This window comes from Camelus ferus, chromosome 12, assembly GCF_009834535.1.
Source record: "Camelus ferus isolate YT-003-E chromosome 12, BCGSAC_Cfer_1.0, whole genome shotgun sequence".
In the NCBI taxonomy this organism is placed as follows: Eukaryota; Metazoa; Chordata; class Mammalia; order Artiodactyla; family Camelidae; genus Camelus; species Camelus ferus.
Genome location: NC_045707.1, coordinates 24041054 through 24057430, shown reverse-complemented (window position 1 = coordinate 24057430; position 16377 = coordinate 24041054). Strand labels below are relative to the sequence as shown.

Genomic DNA, 16377 nt, shown 5'->3' with positions numbered 1-16377 from the left:
TCCACAAGGGACTGATTATACTGGGCCTCAGCAACGGTTCGACCGTGGGACGCCCTGTACTCTCAACAAACATAGATGACCAAAGTATTCACGGTCCTTAGGATGGATTTGCACAAGGCTCAGACGCCTTCCAACACTCACAGTAAAGATTTCTGAACAATGGAAAGATGGCATTTCCACACTGAGGAATGGAAGAAGACAGTCATACACTTTGTTTTGTTTTTGTGTTAGAGCAGTGCACATTTCCTGCCAAAAAATATTAATGAACTACAGTGCTTTTAAAGTGTTCCTCAGTTTTGGCATTTGTCCACATTTGGAGACAAGTTAAAGCTGGGGTTGAATTGGATCTTTGTCTCCTAGAAGCAGCTATTGGTGGTTTGCTCTATTGTGAAGTAGGTTTATTTTGAAAGTTTTGGGCGAATTAAAAAGATTTTTTCATCTAGTTTTTTAATGTAGTTGTCTTTTTTATCCCTTCTTGTTTGATATAAAGCAAGTTTGTTTTTTTTTAACTGGTACATATCAGGTGGTTATTTGCCAGTTAGTCTGAGAGCGACCATGAAACTGGTGTTTGGATTTAATTCCATTCCATTAGAACAGAGTTAAAATTCTGTGATACAGGGACCATTATCCTGGCGGTTGTGAGTGATTTTTGTGCTGGGCAGCAGTGCTGACAAAAGACGCACTGTGCACGGTCCGTTTGTAACTGAACACTCTCACACTGCAATTTAGGAGGTGTGCAGTTGCGGAAATTGCTGGCTTTGGCCGGAGCATACTTTAACTGCAAGGAAAATTTTATCCGTCCCTCAAGTAATTGGCAGTTTTAATGCCTTGTTCATAATTACCTTATAAACAAACGCATGCATAAACCAGAGACTGTATGGCCTGTTATCTGACTCACAGCCTGATTTGACCAATGTGACAGATACCTGTGGGTGTTCCTCTCCCTCCCACAAAAAGCCAATTTGCTCCGTTTATTGCAGAAACCGATAGCTGAGTGTTTCTTTCTGTTGTTGTTAAATACAAGCATAGCTGTACTAGCCCCAGACAACCTGGGGGCCGAAACCAGTTGCAGAGTTTGATGGGAGGGACGGGGAGGGAAGGAGATGAGAGGAGGGGCACTTCATGGTTACTCTTCTGCTTGTGGGAGGACATCCTGGTAATGCAAACATTTGGGCTATGTATTTAAGAGCACATTTTTGTCCCCTGAAGTGTGGTTTTGTTTAACCCACACACCCTGACCCTAAGGCCCCGTGGCTTGTCTCCTGGACTCACTCCATCTCCGGGACGTAGAAATTGGCTAATTGTCTCACTTGCGTTTCCCTGCACCTCCCAGCTAGATCAAGGGGCTTATGCACAGATGAACCCAGATGTGGGAACAGTCAAAATCAGAGGTCATGGCTGACTTGACTCTAAACAAAGTCTGTAAGACTTTCTGGGGATCTGATGTTTGTGACTTGTGCATGGAATTGCTAGGTCCCCCCGCCCCCCCCCTTTTTTTCCAACCTTACTATTGTCACAGACAGAGTTCAGCTCTTAGGATATACATCTCCTATGCTTGTTACCTTGTACTGGCTTACTTTTAAAAATGGAGTTAGATTTTCAGATGACTCGGATCGAAAAAGACAATTCCCCACCGTCTTTCAAAGTAACATATGGAGGAGTTTTACCAATATTTTAGGAAGTTTTGTTAGTTCATTGTTGTTTAAATAGAAACTGTACAACCTGTTTTTTCCCTTTATTATTCTCTTTTGTGGGGAAAGAAGCACCTGACATTTGCACGTATTCAGGAAGCTGGTCTTCTACCCAATTGGATGCCAAACATGTGCAAACTCCGGAGGGCCCTCTTACCCACCAAGGGTGCGAGCACAGGCTGGGGGGCCCTGTTTCCAGGGCATCCTTAGTGTTGGCATGATGGTGGCTCGGTGAGCCAGTGTGGATTCCCACATTATTTTGGAACCAAAAGTTCAGCATTTTTGCAAGGGTGGGAAGTTGCAGGCCTTTCTGGAGGTGCATTTTCAAGTAGGAGCTTAATTGCCAAAATATGTTTGAAACTGTTCTGTGGAACAGCCTTCACGGGTTGCTTTAGGACTGACAGGGGCTTATTCTGTGAGGCGGTCCAGGACCGCTTAGACTTGTTAGGTTAAAAGCTCTAACTTCCTAATTTAAACACCAGAGAAATGTTACTATAATCAAATGGCATAATATGTGAAAAATGCTTAGCATGGGGCTTGGTGTCTAGCATGTCCTCCACGTTGTGAGAGTCCATATACATTCCACAGCAGAGGGGTAGGGACATAGCGCTGCTTCGAAGGAGCTCACAGTTGACAGAAAAGACCAACAGCGTGAAGAGTGCTGTCAGATGCAGCAGAGCGTTTTGTGAAAGCCCCTAAGAGGTGCTCTTATCTCAGGAGCCTTCTGTGATGGCGAGAGGCCCACGAGTTACAGTAGTGCAGGAGAACTTACTGAGCTCGAAGCACTATGCAGATGCAGTTCTGGGCAAGAAGGATGCGCACGTGAAGTCACTTCCTCAGTTTTCCCCTGAAGCGGTTTTACCGAACACTGTGGGCAGAAGTCGCGGCACGTGACTTACATCACATACAGAGTTCTCCTTGGAGCCTTTGGATGGTTTCATTGTTCCTTACGTTGTAAAGAGAAGACCCTTTATTATAGGTGGACTTTGCCATCATTCCACCCTTTCTACCTTGACATGTTACTTTCCCCTGTCTGATGATGTTCTAAAAAGTCCAAGTTACCTGGTCTAATATGACAGTTAAGACAGCTTGCTCATCGGTTTGGCTCCTGTTTCCTAGCAAGGTTGTCACTTAATGCTGAATTTCCCTCTTGGAAACTGCTGTATCAAGTATTTTAAGAGCTTTGACGTGGCCTCTTTTTGTTTGTTTCATTTTTTCGCTTGTGGTCCAGGACAGTGCTCACCAGCAGAACTTCCCACAATACTGGGAATGCTCTGTATGTGTCCTGGCCCATTTGGCACATGCTGGGCACATGTAGCTATTCAGGACCTGAAATGTGGGTACTATGACTAAGGAATGGAACTTCAGCATTTAATTTTAAAGAGCCACAGGTAGCTACCATTTTGAACATCATGGTTAGTCCAGTGTTTAAGACAGTTAAGGTCAAAATTTTTAAAGATCTAGTTACTCCCAGGGGTTGTTTAGACCGACGGACTCTTCTGTAATACTTTTATAATATTCAAAGCTCTGGAGCGAGCATATCCACTGATACTGAAGACTGTGGCAGTGCATTGAAAGGTGCTATTTCTTAAAGAAAAAGAGATTTCTGTAGGATGGCTTTTTAAAAGCCCCAGTCTGATGAGTACTTTAAGTTCACTGGCACCTGTAGTGTGGGTACTTTCCAAGAGAAGAATTAGAAGTGGATTAGGATTCAAAAAGAAAGAACAGGGAACGAAACACATCAGCGCCTGGAATGCTAACTTGGTGCTAGTCACTTCACATCCCATTTCAGAAAATGATAAGGAAGAAAGACTGTTAACAAAACAACAGAAAGAGAAACCAGTTTAATTGCATAGCATTTCCATAACCACAGCTGTTAAACGCTCCCTGATTTATAAAGGAGTGCTTTTCATAATTCTAATACTATGATTTACTGTTTAACGCAAAATTAAAGTGACTAAGGAGTATTTGTTTAACTTTTAAAAGTGCTGTTTAGAGCAATCGGTTTTCCATATTTCTGAAAAATGAGTTAGTAGATAGAAAATGTTTTTCACCTTTCAGATTGTTGTACCATCAACCCTGTTATCTGTGCTATTCTTGACTTCCAGAGCTGGAAACAAGATTGTGGAAATACTGCCGGAACATGTGAAACACTTTCAGTCCCTAGAAACTTTGGACCTGAGTGGCAATAACATTTCAGAGCTTAAAACTGCGCTTCCACCCCTGCAACTCAAGTATCTGTAAGTCGAGTTGTTTTTAACAAAAGTTTTCACATGTGATGAGTATATTGTAGTATATTTTTAAAAAGACTCAACGTTAAGATATGATGAACTCTGTCCTTTTTTACTGCTGATGGATCAAAAATGTAACTTTCTTACTGATAATTTGCTGTAAGCCCAAATAACTACAGTCTTCATTTTATTACACTTTGGGTTACAAAAATGAGATACCCTTTGTTAGAAACTAAGTGCTTCTTTTTAAAAATAATAATCCAGTTAAACCACTAGAGTGATTCATTAATAAATGACTTTCACGGAAATTGGATGAGCATCTCTAACGAGTGTTCATAGTCTTCAAATGTTCCAGTCGCTTTCCCCAGCAATTGGTGTGAATCGTAGCCGACGTTGGGACAGGGACCTAAAGGGTTAATGATTTTAAGCGTCCATCATTTCAAACGATGGTGAGGTTCTTTGGAGATCCTTTATATGCAGAGTATACATGCACTTCCACTTCCCAAAGAACCAGGGAGAGAAGCTCACCTTCACACTTCCGACAGGTCCATCAACAGCAACCGAGTGACGTCCGTGGAACCGGGGTACTTTGACAACTTGGCCAACACGCTCCTGGTACTGAAGCTGAACCGGAACCGGCTCTCCGCTCTCCCGCCCAGGATGTTTAAGCTGCCCCAGCTACAGCACCTGTAAGTACAGAGCCCCTTAGATACTGTCCTCTCACCTCCTCTAAACCCTCAGCACCTGCCCCCTGACATCCACTATGTGGCAAAGGGAGTGCAGAGGCAAGGACGTGGCCGCTTACCCGGCGGGAGCCGGAGCTGCAGAATCTCCACCTCAGAACCTCACAGTCACCCAGCACAAGCTTCTGCCTGACAAGGCAGGCTGGGTTGTTACTGAAAGAGTGAACAGGGTGATCATTGAATGGCCTTCGTCAGAGACATCATCGTGGCACTGAAGACGGCGTGGGGACTCCCACTGCTGTGGATATGAGGGTCGTGCCGACAGCTGCAGGGCCCTGATGGCCTAAGCAGCCGTGAAGAGCTGTCTCGTTAATAAGCGGAACCCCGTCTGTGAGCAGGCTCCTCCACTATAGCGGTTTTCAGCCTTGGCTGCACATTACAGACGCTTGGGGAGCTTTTAAACGTCCCAATGCCTGGGCCTAGACCAATGATATTAGAACCTCTGGGGGTAAGATCCAGGCTTCATTTGTTTTTAGAACTTCCCCAGGTGATTCCTGAGTGCAGCCAAAGTTGAGAATGTGACTGCCTTAAAGAGAAAACATTAAACATGGACCTAGTTGTCAAAGAGAGAAATCAATTTTTGTTAGCAGACTGAACAGGATAAACTTGATGGCCCTGCTCCTGAGTAGACCTGTTTCCACATGATATTCAACATTCCCATTCTGGATAATTTAAAAACCAGTATTAATGTGTTTACTTCTATACTGAATGGACAACAGTTTAGAAATTAAAGTGTCATCTGGTGTGAGTATTTTATTATTCCAGAAGTATACCATGCTTCAGGAGGAAATTGACTCACTGCTAGTAAATCAAAATTCTTCTCAATGAAAATGTTTAGAAATTTAAAACATTCTATGTAATTTAACACTAGCTGGTTTAACTCTACTGTAGTAATATCACATTTTATTACTACCTCCGGAATTTGTCACGTAAGCTAACTGTTTAACTGTAATATCCAATGCAGTGAACTGAACCGAAACAAGATTAAAAATGTGGATGGGCTCACGTTCCAAGGGCTTGGTGCTCTGAAGTCTCTGAAGATGCAGAGGAATGGCGTGACAAAACTCATGGATGGGGCTTTCTGGGGGCTGAGCAGCATGGAAATCTTGTAAGTGTGGGTTGTCACAGTTCCTACTCCGGAAGTGTGATCAAACAGTGCTCGGTGAACATTTAGTAGCTTTCATGTGAAATCCAGCGTTAAAATCTCATAATTTACAATCGTACCATTTAATTTTTAGTTTTGTTTCAGCTAATGTGACTGAGAATTTATAAGCATGGTGTTTCATGCTGATGTCTTCACATAACAAAAGCTAATCCTCTAGGAACAATAGGAATGTGTAGTGGATTGTAATCATACGTCCCCTTGGAAGAGTCTAGATGATGAGCTTTGGATCTGGCTTTTGGTTCTTATTGTAACTGTAGGCAGCTGGACCATAACAACCTGACAGAGATCACCAAAGGCTGGCTTTACGGCTTGCTGACGCTGCAGGAGCTCCATCTCAGCCAGAACGCCATCAGCAGGATCAGCCCTGACGCCTGGGAGTTCTGCCAGAAACTCAGCGAGCTGTGAGTTGCCTTTCATTCTCCTCAGGTTCAAGAGCAGGAATCAAGCCAGAGCATGAGCTTCTTACCACTGATCTGTGAAATTTTCATAACAAGGTTTCCAAGGTGACAGCTTTTTTCACATGCAACCTAGTCAGAGTTTAGTTGCGGTAAGCTGAAGCCAGCTCTGCTGTTTCGATTCAGTGGCACGCGGGCCAAAGCAATGGTGGTTATTTTCAAATAAAGAGAATTTTTTTAATTACTAGGATTAGAAATAATGTTTGCCTGGGTATTATTAAAAAGGCAGAGTTTTAAAATAAGGATTATTGTGTTAATATATCTCATCCTTTTTTTTTTTAAGTGGATCATTGTGTTGAACTGGAAAATAAAAGCTATTGTTTGTTTTCCTGTTCCTTTTTTCTTTACAGGGACCTAACTTTCAATCACTTATCGAGGTTAGATGATTCAAGCTTCCTGGGCTTAAGCTTGCTAAATACACTGCACATCGGGAATAACAAAGTCAGCTACATCGCTGATTGCGCCTTCCGGGGGCTTTCCAGTTTAAAGACTCTGTAAGTTACACATTGTGCTCTCTGTACATGAACCTAATTGGTTCCTAAACGTGCCCACTTTTCTCCAAGCAGGTTTCCTTTGTTGTGAAGGAAATGTGTACGGCCTCAGAAGTGGTGTCTTAATCTTTCCCAGATCAGTTTGATTACAACCGGCCCATTCCGTCCACATGTGCTTCTTGCAGGGATTTTGCAGGGACAGTGATCAGACTGTGTGGGCGATTACAGTTAGCCTTCTCGGGATCTCCAGGAAGCTGGTAACGGCTCAAGAGGGAAACAGTTTTAAATCTCTAAATTTTTCTTCGTAAAAATGCTGATTAAAAATTGACCCAGAGCAGAAAAAGATATACAAAGGACAGCAAAAGAAGATGCCTGTTTATCAGGCCAGTTATATCCAGACTTGATCTCTGTCCCAAGAGAAAGAAAAGAGAGTTGGATTAATTGACCTTTGAAAAAAATCTCTCAAATGTTCATTTTAATGTCGTGCCATGGGCTTTTGATTTTTGGCCTGTTGGAAAGGCTTGCTCTGTTCGCTATTTGAAGCATTACATAATTGAAAGACATGCTGTGTGCTTTGGCGAACTGCTCCTTGTGTGGTTGGAACAGTGGTTTTAAAGTTTAATGTATTTTTCAGACTATTCAAGACTTTCAGAATTTAGTCATCTTGATAGAGGAGTTAATAGGGCCAGAGTCAACTGTCCTGATTTCGGGCAAAAACTTAAAACGTTGCTGAGTGAGAAGGGCAGGATGTAAGAGATATGTTGGAGAGAGAGAGTTCCTGTCATTTTGAAAGGGGCAGAGATGACATGGGGACGTGCAATGAACTTCTTACAAACTACGTGCCACCTGGGAGGTGATGTTAGATTTCTAAGCATATCTCTAAAGAGAACACCTGTATCTTTGGTGAAGAGCCTGGTCCTAGTTTCGGTAACTTTCCTTCTTTTAATTAGGGATCTGAAGAACAATGAAATTTCCTGGACCATTGAGGACATGAACGGTGCCTTCTCTGGCCTTGACAAACTGAGGCGTCTGTGAGTCTGATTTGCTTCGTAATCTGCCTCACTCTTTGACCAAAACATTTTGTCTTAATCACAGTCAGTTCCACACACAAGTTGACATCTCTAAAGAGTTTAGAAATAGGTGCTTAATCCGTTCGTCATTTCCCCAGATGCCTGCTCTGATACAGAGTGTATATTAATTAGATTTTCTTTCTTGGACATAGTGGTTTTACTCAACACTTTAGTCAGTGCGCAGCTTACTTTAGCATCCTGATAAGAGTTTTAAGTTGTTTTGAGTGCTTGGACTCTTGAGATGATCGTTGTGTAAAAGTTAGCGCACTTACTAAGTTCAACCTTTTGAAACGTCCAGTGTTGCCCTTTGCTCAGAGGAATTTTTAAATGAAGTGATCCAGTATCCAACGATAATACTGCAGTGGGTTCCAAGCAGTACAGGATAAAAATCTGTTTATATTCAGCCACAAAATGGCCTTGCTGATGGCCAGATTCTGAGTTTTAAGTGAGTGGTTTTCAGATTGAGTTCCACGTAGCCCTAAAGGTCTGTGGACAATGAAGGTTTCTACAGGGAGGGAGGGGGAGGGGAAGGAGGAAGTCTCCCCATTACCTGCTTTACTTACTAGAGTTCTGAGACACTCGACTTGGAATAAAAATTTCTACCTCTTCGAAAAATCACTGCTTTAATTTAACCGTCAGAGTGGCTTCTTGAATACCTGTTTTGGCCGGATTCTCTGGTGAATGCCTTTGCAACCATGCTGAACTGTATTACTGAAATAGATGGCACGGATACATTTTTTTTAAGGCTATGTTCTTTAACTGAAGAAAATAGACTTATTCACAAATGATTTAAAAAGCAATTCTTTTCATGAGAATCGCACTCCAAAATGGCTTTGATTAACTGTTCCATTGTAATTTTTCTTTTTTTAAGAACACTCCAGGGAAACCGGATTCGATCCATTACCAAAAAGGCCTTCAGTGGTTTGGATGCACTGGAACACCTGTGAGTAGCAGGACTTTGTTCCCCTCAAGGAAGTCTGAGCTGGTTCTCTGCTTACGCGTCACGAAAGAGGACGTAAACCAGAACGGAATTCTGTTGGTGTCCTCACGTCTGTACACATCTGTCTGTCTTCCGCCTTACCGAGCTACCTGCTCCTCTGTCTGTATCTCTGTGAAAGTGTACATACACAGGTACATACTTCTTTTGCATTTAAGGACATTACATCATAACTGGGTTTTCTTTTAATTATTTTTCTCAAGCAGAGGTACGTTTAATTTTTTTAAAAGCCTCCATTTATCACATATGCTCTGCATCTCAGGCATTCTGCCAAGTATTCATATATAATATTGTCTCAATTAATCCTCACAAGAAAGCTATTCAACGGCTATTATTATCTTAATTTTTAAGTTAAGACGTGGAGGTTCTGAGGGTTCACCAGCTCTATTGAGCAGTTAAGGAGGTGACTTGCATTTTAAAAATCAGAAAAGACAGGTCCCCCTGTCTTCGAGAATGTGGAAGGAGAGCTTTAAGGCTGCTTGGAGGACTTCTGTTGTTGTGGCTGTTGCTTAAGTATAAAATGTACAGCCTGTTTTTCCTCCTTTTTTTCTTTTCATCGTTCTCCTTTGCTAACCAACCTCTCAGTCCTGGCAGAAGCAGGACTCAAACCAGGGTGGCCTCCGCTTTCTCAGCAGCTCTTGCCCTCACAGCCTCTGCCCTCAGTAACTCCCGGCACACATTTCTGAAATTACAGTTAGGGATGTAAACATTTTCAGGCACTAGGAGGGCAAGCCAGGCAGCCTTGCTGGGAGTCAGAACCTGCCCAAGCGCAAAGCCAACTAGCTTACCGTATAGCCATGGCTGCAAGTGTTTGTGTGCAGTGAGAGGCCAAAGTAACATGAAGCCTGCTCACCCTGACTGTTAAGGAGTGCTTCTGTAGCCACAAGTTTTAATGCCCATTCACCTGGACAAAAGCAGTTATGATGTAAGAGACACATCTGGTTGTGCCGGCACTGGTGCTCGTGTCCAGCTGTGATCTGTGCCCCATTGTTGTGGGCCACTAGCCGCACCGACCGTGCAGCAGTGCGGGTTGTGGTCTGATGACTCTGCAAAGCATAGTTTGGAAGGGCGGGCCAGTATTGCTGGACTTAGTGAAACAAATTATTTTCAAAAGGAAACTAGCCAAAAGCATTTGTCATCTGACCCATAATGTTTCTGGGAAAGTGGAATTAGTAGGTCAGGGGAGTACTGACCTCTGCTTCAGTTTCCTAACCCTGTATGCCTCCCCCAGCCTCTTCCCCCGCCCACATTTGGGACCTTGATTCTGTCTTCTGCTGCCACTTGTCTCTTTCAAAATCCCTCCTGTCTACCCTGACCCACGTAAAGGGAAGCAGAGTGGCAATCACTGTGGCGAGGACTTTAATTCAGACTGCTTGTAAGTACGAGTTAAAAATCAAATCAGCCTGAATACACTCTCATTTGGAAACGTCCTGCCTGAAGTGGCCGTTGGTTGGTTGGTTTTAGCGAGTACCTCTTGTCTGAACCCCTTGCTGTCTCTCTGTCAGTGAGTTGTGAGTGGCAGAGTAGGCTGGTGACTCAGAGCATCGGTTTTGAAACTGAAAATAGCTGAGTTCACATCTGATCTGCCTCTTTTATGCAAACCAAGGAGTAGTTAGATCATCTTCTTTTGGGTTGCTGTGAGGGATAATTGTAATAACGTGTAGATGTAAATCACATAACACGGTACATATCATGGAAGGTATTCTGTCCATGATAGGTTTTTAAAAAGCATAATTATGAGGAATTTTATTTGTGTATTTAAAAGTTACTAAGCATTAGTAATCTGAATAATGAGAAATACAGTAAAATAACATGGCAGAATAGCTTAGGCCCTTGTGGGCCAAAAAGCCTGTGGTGGTGTAAACTCTGTCTGACCAGAACGGAACCTGCTCTGACGCAGGCATCCTTGTTTTCAAACCCAGCTTCCTGTTGAGTTCCTCTGGTCCCCGCATTGGTGCGCTTCACACAGAGCACTTTTGTGGTGAAGGGGCGGGCAGCGTGGGTCCAGCCTGTGCCTGAAGGCGCCCGGTGACCCTGACTCCCTCTAACGCACTTGACGTGGTTGCTTTCAGAGACCTGAGTGACAACGCGATCATGTCATTGCAAGGCAACGCTTTCTCACAAATGAAGAAACTTCAACAACTGTAAGCTTTTCTTTTCCATCCACGAATTTCAGATAAAGCATAAAGGGGGGGGCCTGTCATGGGGTAGGTCCTCCTGGATGATGTGTCTATAGGAAGTATCTGGCATGTTCTTCACATAACTTTTATTACGAGAAAGCAAGAGGAGTTGGTTATTTGTTCCCTTTGTGGAAAAGAGGAGTTCCTTTTTCTTTCCGTTGCGATTTTGCAGTTTAAGCATGCGGGGCCTGTTACGGCGCAGAGCCTCTCTCGTAGTACGCAGTGTCCAGGAGTCAGGTGTGTTTGTTACATCAGCACGTCTGTCTCCGCAGATCAGTAAGAACCACCACAACAAAAAAATGGTGCTAGTTCCACGTCTTGCATTTGAAGATGGACTATAGAATGTTTATTCCATGGGTTGTATGTATTTGGTGTCCACATTCATTGCTTTGTTAGTATTTACTTGAGTTTCGTTTACTTGTAGAAATCTGCATTTCATACAAAACAAATTGAATGTAATTACTCTCTTCAGGCATTTAAATACATCAAGCCTTTTGTGTGATTGCCAACTAAAATGGCTCCCGCAGTGGGTGGCGGAAAACAACTTTCAGAGCTTCGTCAACGCCAGTTGTGCGCATCCACAGTTGCTGAAGGGGAGAAGTATTTTTGCCGTCAGCCCAGATGGCTTTGTGTGTGGTGAGTGGCACTATGGCCTCGGCGTTTTATTCATTCTTCTTTCTTTTTTTTTTTCCTCCCATCTGTCCAGATCTTGGATTTGAGTAAATTTATGTTCCCCTAATAAAGCTCTTATTTCTGCTGAGGTAGATGAGAGTGGATCTTAGTTTGCTGATGATTGCAGTTTTACCAATGGAAGGAAATGCTCATACAGTTTCTTCCTCTTTGTGTTGGCGTCAGGGTGGTTTGGTGGAAAGAGAATGATGTTGGACATTGAGAGAGTTGGGGGAGAGTCTCAGCCCTTCTGCACGCCTTCAGTTCCCTAACTCTCAGTCTTTGAATCTGTGAGATGGGAACACCACTGTCTGCTCTTCCCAACCCCGGGGGTCATTGAGAGGCTCATGTGAGCCCAGTGAAGAGACGGACTTAAATCCTGTACAGATGCTAATTTGTGTGGAATAGAAAGAGAAAGTTAGCTAGTGGTTTATAGGCTGCTACAAATTTTTACAATTGGTGGGTGAAACATGACTGTAATAGAAAGTTTGAGTTTATTATAAATAAAGGTAAGGTCCTTTGCTTTAGCATGTACGCATCTCAGTGTTAGACATCTGCTTACCCGGCTTCAGATAGCTAGTTCGCAGATCCGGATCAGAAAGCCAGGTCTTCATCTGTCTGGTGCCGTCTGTTGTCTACCACACTACACTGCTGTTCACTCTTCTCTGCCGTGGAGATCTTTGTGAAAATAAGTGTGCAAATAGAACGTGGAATCAAAGTTTGCTTGAATTTTAGCATGTGCGTTGAGATATTACAGAACCCAATTTTACATTAGCCTTTAAAAATTTATTTAAAACCACTTTGCCTTCAATTGTTTAGTACAAGAAAAACTCCTTTTAGATTGCAGCATGCAATAGTGCCCACGGTTTCTGGAATTAAAACATCTGATGTGGCTTTGGATCTAAATAAGCCCTGGACATACATCTGTAAGGGCCTGAGCATTCCTTTTCCATGGTCTCTATTTCACAGTTCTTGCATCTCACGATAAGAATTCTCTATTGCTTTGAGACATATATGTGGTCTCCATAGATTTGTCACTCCACTGAGAATCTGAACATTGACTGACCACGTGAGAATTTTAGAATAATCATAACAGAAGAAGAAATGATCTGGATTACAGCGTGCAGGCACGACATTGGAGATGAGCTGCACTGGAGTTGTCAGAGGACCCCCCACATCCCGTCCATACATGCACACACACATGCACACGCACATTAGTTTTTCAGAGCACCCAAGGAGTACATTTTAGAGGATTCAAGATGCTTTCTTCTGGGTTTAGACCATCTGAGAAACTGAAGTTCAAAAAGGTAACTTTTCTAAAAAGTAACTGAGAACTTAAAATACCCGTTTGGAATGAGAGAGTTGCTGAGCCCTAATTACAGTGTGGCTCTGGCAGTGTAGCCCAGCGGCCTGGTGGACTGGCCCCTCCAAACTCCAGGCTGCAGCCAGGTCTCACAGTGAGCTTGAGAGAGGCTTTTTCTTTCTCTGCAGGATTTTTTCCTGCTCTGCCTAAAAATTACTGCCGTTTAATATGAACTGTGTTTTTGGTAAATGGGGTGTTAATTGCTGTCTCTGGTGATACTGATTATCATTACTGATGTTTGATTTCTTAATTTTTCTGGTTCTTATTTGTGGAAAACATATTGTGGGGGCATGGGAATGCAGTTCCTGACAATAGCACTTTAAGCTGATTCATGAGCTTGGAAGTGTCTTAGCTGATTATGTAAAAAGGGACCACAGGGGGTCTGGAGTATATTCCAGAATTCCAGCCTCTTCTCAGTTAATGACGGGTAACTAGGTCTCAGTCTCGATTTGAGATGAATGCATTCCTTTATAAACTCTTCCCAGCTACCATTTCAACAGTGGGACTGCTACTCCATCTGTGAAACATACACAAAAGGGTAAAACCTAAGCCACTGTTTGTTTTGAGTTTCCTGGTGTTCAAATCTGAGTAGCATTTGGACTCTCAAGCTTTAAAACTGTTCTGTTTCTTCCTCTCCATTTTGAACAGATGATTTTCCTAAACCCCAGATCACGGTTCAGCCAGAAACGCAGTCGGCAATAAAAGGTTCCAATTTGAGTTTTATCTGCTCGGCTGCCAGCAGCAGTGATTCCCCAATGACTTTTGCTTGGAAAAAAGACAATGAGCTACTGCATGATGCGGAAATGGAAAATTACGCACACCTGCGGGCCCAGGGCGGCGAGGTGATGGAGTACACCACCATCCTGCGGCTCCGCAATGTGGAGTTTACTAGTGAGGGGAGGTACCAGTGCGTCATCTCCAACCACTTCGGTTCATCCTACTCGGTCAAAGCCAAGCTCACAGTAAACAGTATGTGGTCTGACTTTTCCTTTTGCATTAAAAGACACCTTTGAGAAGCAGAAAAAGTGCCTGCTTTCCTCTCTTTCTCTTCTTCCTACCCCGGTCCCCTGCTCTCCTGGCTCCCACCCAACCCTTCCTCTCCCTGCCTCTCACTCCACAGCATGGAGTTTGCGGGTTATTTGTATGTAAGCAAGCGGCCATTGTGTTGAGGGCCCGTGCTTAGCGGGCCGGGGAACCCAGGTGAGCCAGATGCTTTCTTGCTCTTCGGGAGTTCACAGTGTCCCAGTCTCATGTGGGAGGCTTTGAAGTATAGTGTTAAAGCACACGCTCCTTTTTTTTAAATTGAAGTGTAGTTGATTTACAATATTGTGTTAGTTTCTTTTCAGGTGTACAGCAGAGTGATTCTGTTTTTTTACATTTTTTTCATATTATTTTCCATTATAGGTTATTGTAAGGTACTGAATGTCATTCCCTCTGTTACACAGTAAATCTCTGTTACTTGTCTGTGTTATGTATAGCACTCTGTATCTGTTCATCTCAAACTCCTAATTTATCCCTCCCCCTTCACTCTCCCCTTTGGTAACTGTAAGTTTATTTTCTATGTGAGTCTGTTTCCGTTTTGTATGTAGATTCATTTGTGTTATTTTTTAGATTCCACATGTAAGTGATGCCGTATGATACTTGTCTCTCTGACTTACTTCACTTAGTACAGTATTCTCTAGGCCACCCATGTTGCTGCAAATGGCAGTATTTCATTCCTTTTTATGGCTGAGTAGTATTCTAGTCTGCGTGTGTGTGAATGTCTGTTTTTCTTAAACCAGCCATCTGTTGGTGGGCACTTGGGCTGCTCCCGTGTCTTGGCTATTGTGAACAGTGTTGCTGTGAACATTGGGGTGCAAGCTCTTTTTGAAATAGAGTTTTTTGTCTTTTCTGGGTTTATGCCCAGGAGTAGAATTGCTGGGTCTTACGATAGCTCTATTTTTCAGTCTTTTAAAGCACCTTCATACTGTTTTCCGTAGTGGCTGCACCAGTTTACGTTCCTGCCAACAGAAAGCATACCACCCTTAACTCAGACATCTGGGTTTGCATCCTTCTACTCCTGCTTGCGGCTGAGGGGCGCTCGTCGAGTTCCTTAACCTCTCTTGCCTCCTTTTCTACATCTTTCATTTAGGAATAATAGTGCCTACCTTACAGAGGTACGATCATCGTTAAATAAAATAATTGTGTAAAGAACTTAGCAGAACGCATGGAATACAGTAAGTGTTCAGTAAATGCAGTGTTAGCTGCTGTTCTTTATAAAAGCATCTCATTGTGCACTTTGTGTGGCAGGTAGACAATTTTACAGTGTATCATTTGTTTGTATCTTCTGTGGTAGAAGATACAGTTCATTAATGTGTTTATTCAGCAAATGACTGCTGAGGCCTGACACATAGAACAGTAAAATTAGAGGACAAAATACATATCCAAAGTCACAGACTGTTAGGGCCAAAGGGGAACTTCAAAAAGAAAGATGGAGAGGTCAGGGTGCAAAGAGATTAATTGATCTGTCCAAGATCTCACACATAATTATTGAGGAAACTAAAAAGTGACTGAAAAATAGCAGAAAGACCATCAGTCTGAAGATCAGATAACCTGTTTCATCTTTACTCCATCACTTCTGTACCTGTGTAGCCTTGAGGGAGTCAGTCTCTCTGTCTTAACTTGCAAATGGAAATAACCCCTGCCTTACCTATGTTAGGGACATTTGTAAGTCCCCCTCCAAAAAAAAGGAATAGAAATGAATCAGTGAATCTCTCAAACCCCAGCACACTAGTGCCTATGTTGTGTTTCTGATTTCAGTGCTTCCTTCATTCACCAAGATGCCCATGGACCTGACCATCCGTGCCGGGGCCATGGCGCGCTTGGAGTGCGCCGCCCTGGGGCACCCAGCCCCACAGATCGCCTGGCAGAAGGACGGGGGCACAGACTTCCCGGCCGCGAGGGAGAGACGCATGCACGTCATGCCTGAGGATGACGTGTTCTTCATCGTGGATGTGAAGACAGAGGACGTCGGGGTGTACAGCTGCACAGCTCAGAACAGTGCAGGGAGCATTTCTGCAAACGCCACTCTGACTGTCCTCGGTGAGTGGGCGTTTTCAGCTTCTGTGATACGCGTCAGTCTTAAAGATACCCACTCACCCGAAGGCCCTAAGAAGTGTCGCAAGTTTTGGGGGTGAGAGATGGTCTGTAGGACCCCGCCCTTTCCTGGAGAGGACTGTGGCTTCTCAGAAGCTTTGAAGTTGCTTCCTCAGGCCTGTGGCCAGTGCGATGAGTCTGCTCCCTCCCTCCAAAGGCGGGGAGGAAGTGCATGCTTTGATCCTCC

General features: G+C 43.4%; 1 protein-coding gene across 1 annotated transcript in view; it reads left to right on the top strand.

Moving 5' to 3' along the window:
* LRIG3 (leucine rich repeats and immunoglobulin like domains 3) overlaps positions 1–16377 on the top strand; it is a 45176-nt gene that overhangs the window by 22586 nt on the left and 6213 nt on the right. The window contains exons 4-14 of the mRNA XM_032493251.1: positions 3800–3931; positions 4468–4611; positions 5630–5773; positions 6088–6231; positions 6636–6779; positions 7727–7807; positions 8718–8789; positions 10916–10987; positions 11496–11659; positions 13704–14024; positions 15855–16136. Of these exons, the coding sequence (XP_032349142.1) occupies positions 3800–3931; positions 4468–4611; positions 5630–5773; positions 6088–6231; positions 6636–6779; positions 7727–7807; positions 8718–8789; positions 10916–10987; positions 11496–11659; positions 13704–14024; positions 15855–16136 (1700 nt within the window). The remainder of the gene's footprint in view (positions 1–3799; positions 3932–4467; positions 4612–5629; positions 5774–6087; positions 6232–6635; positions 6780–7726; positions 7808–8717; positions 8790–10915; positions 10988–11495; positions 11660–13703; positions 14025–15854; positions 16137–16377) is intronic.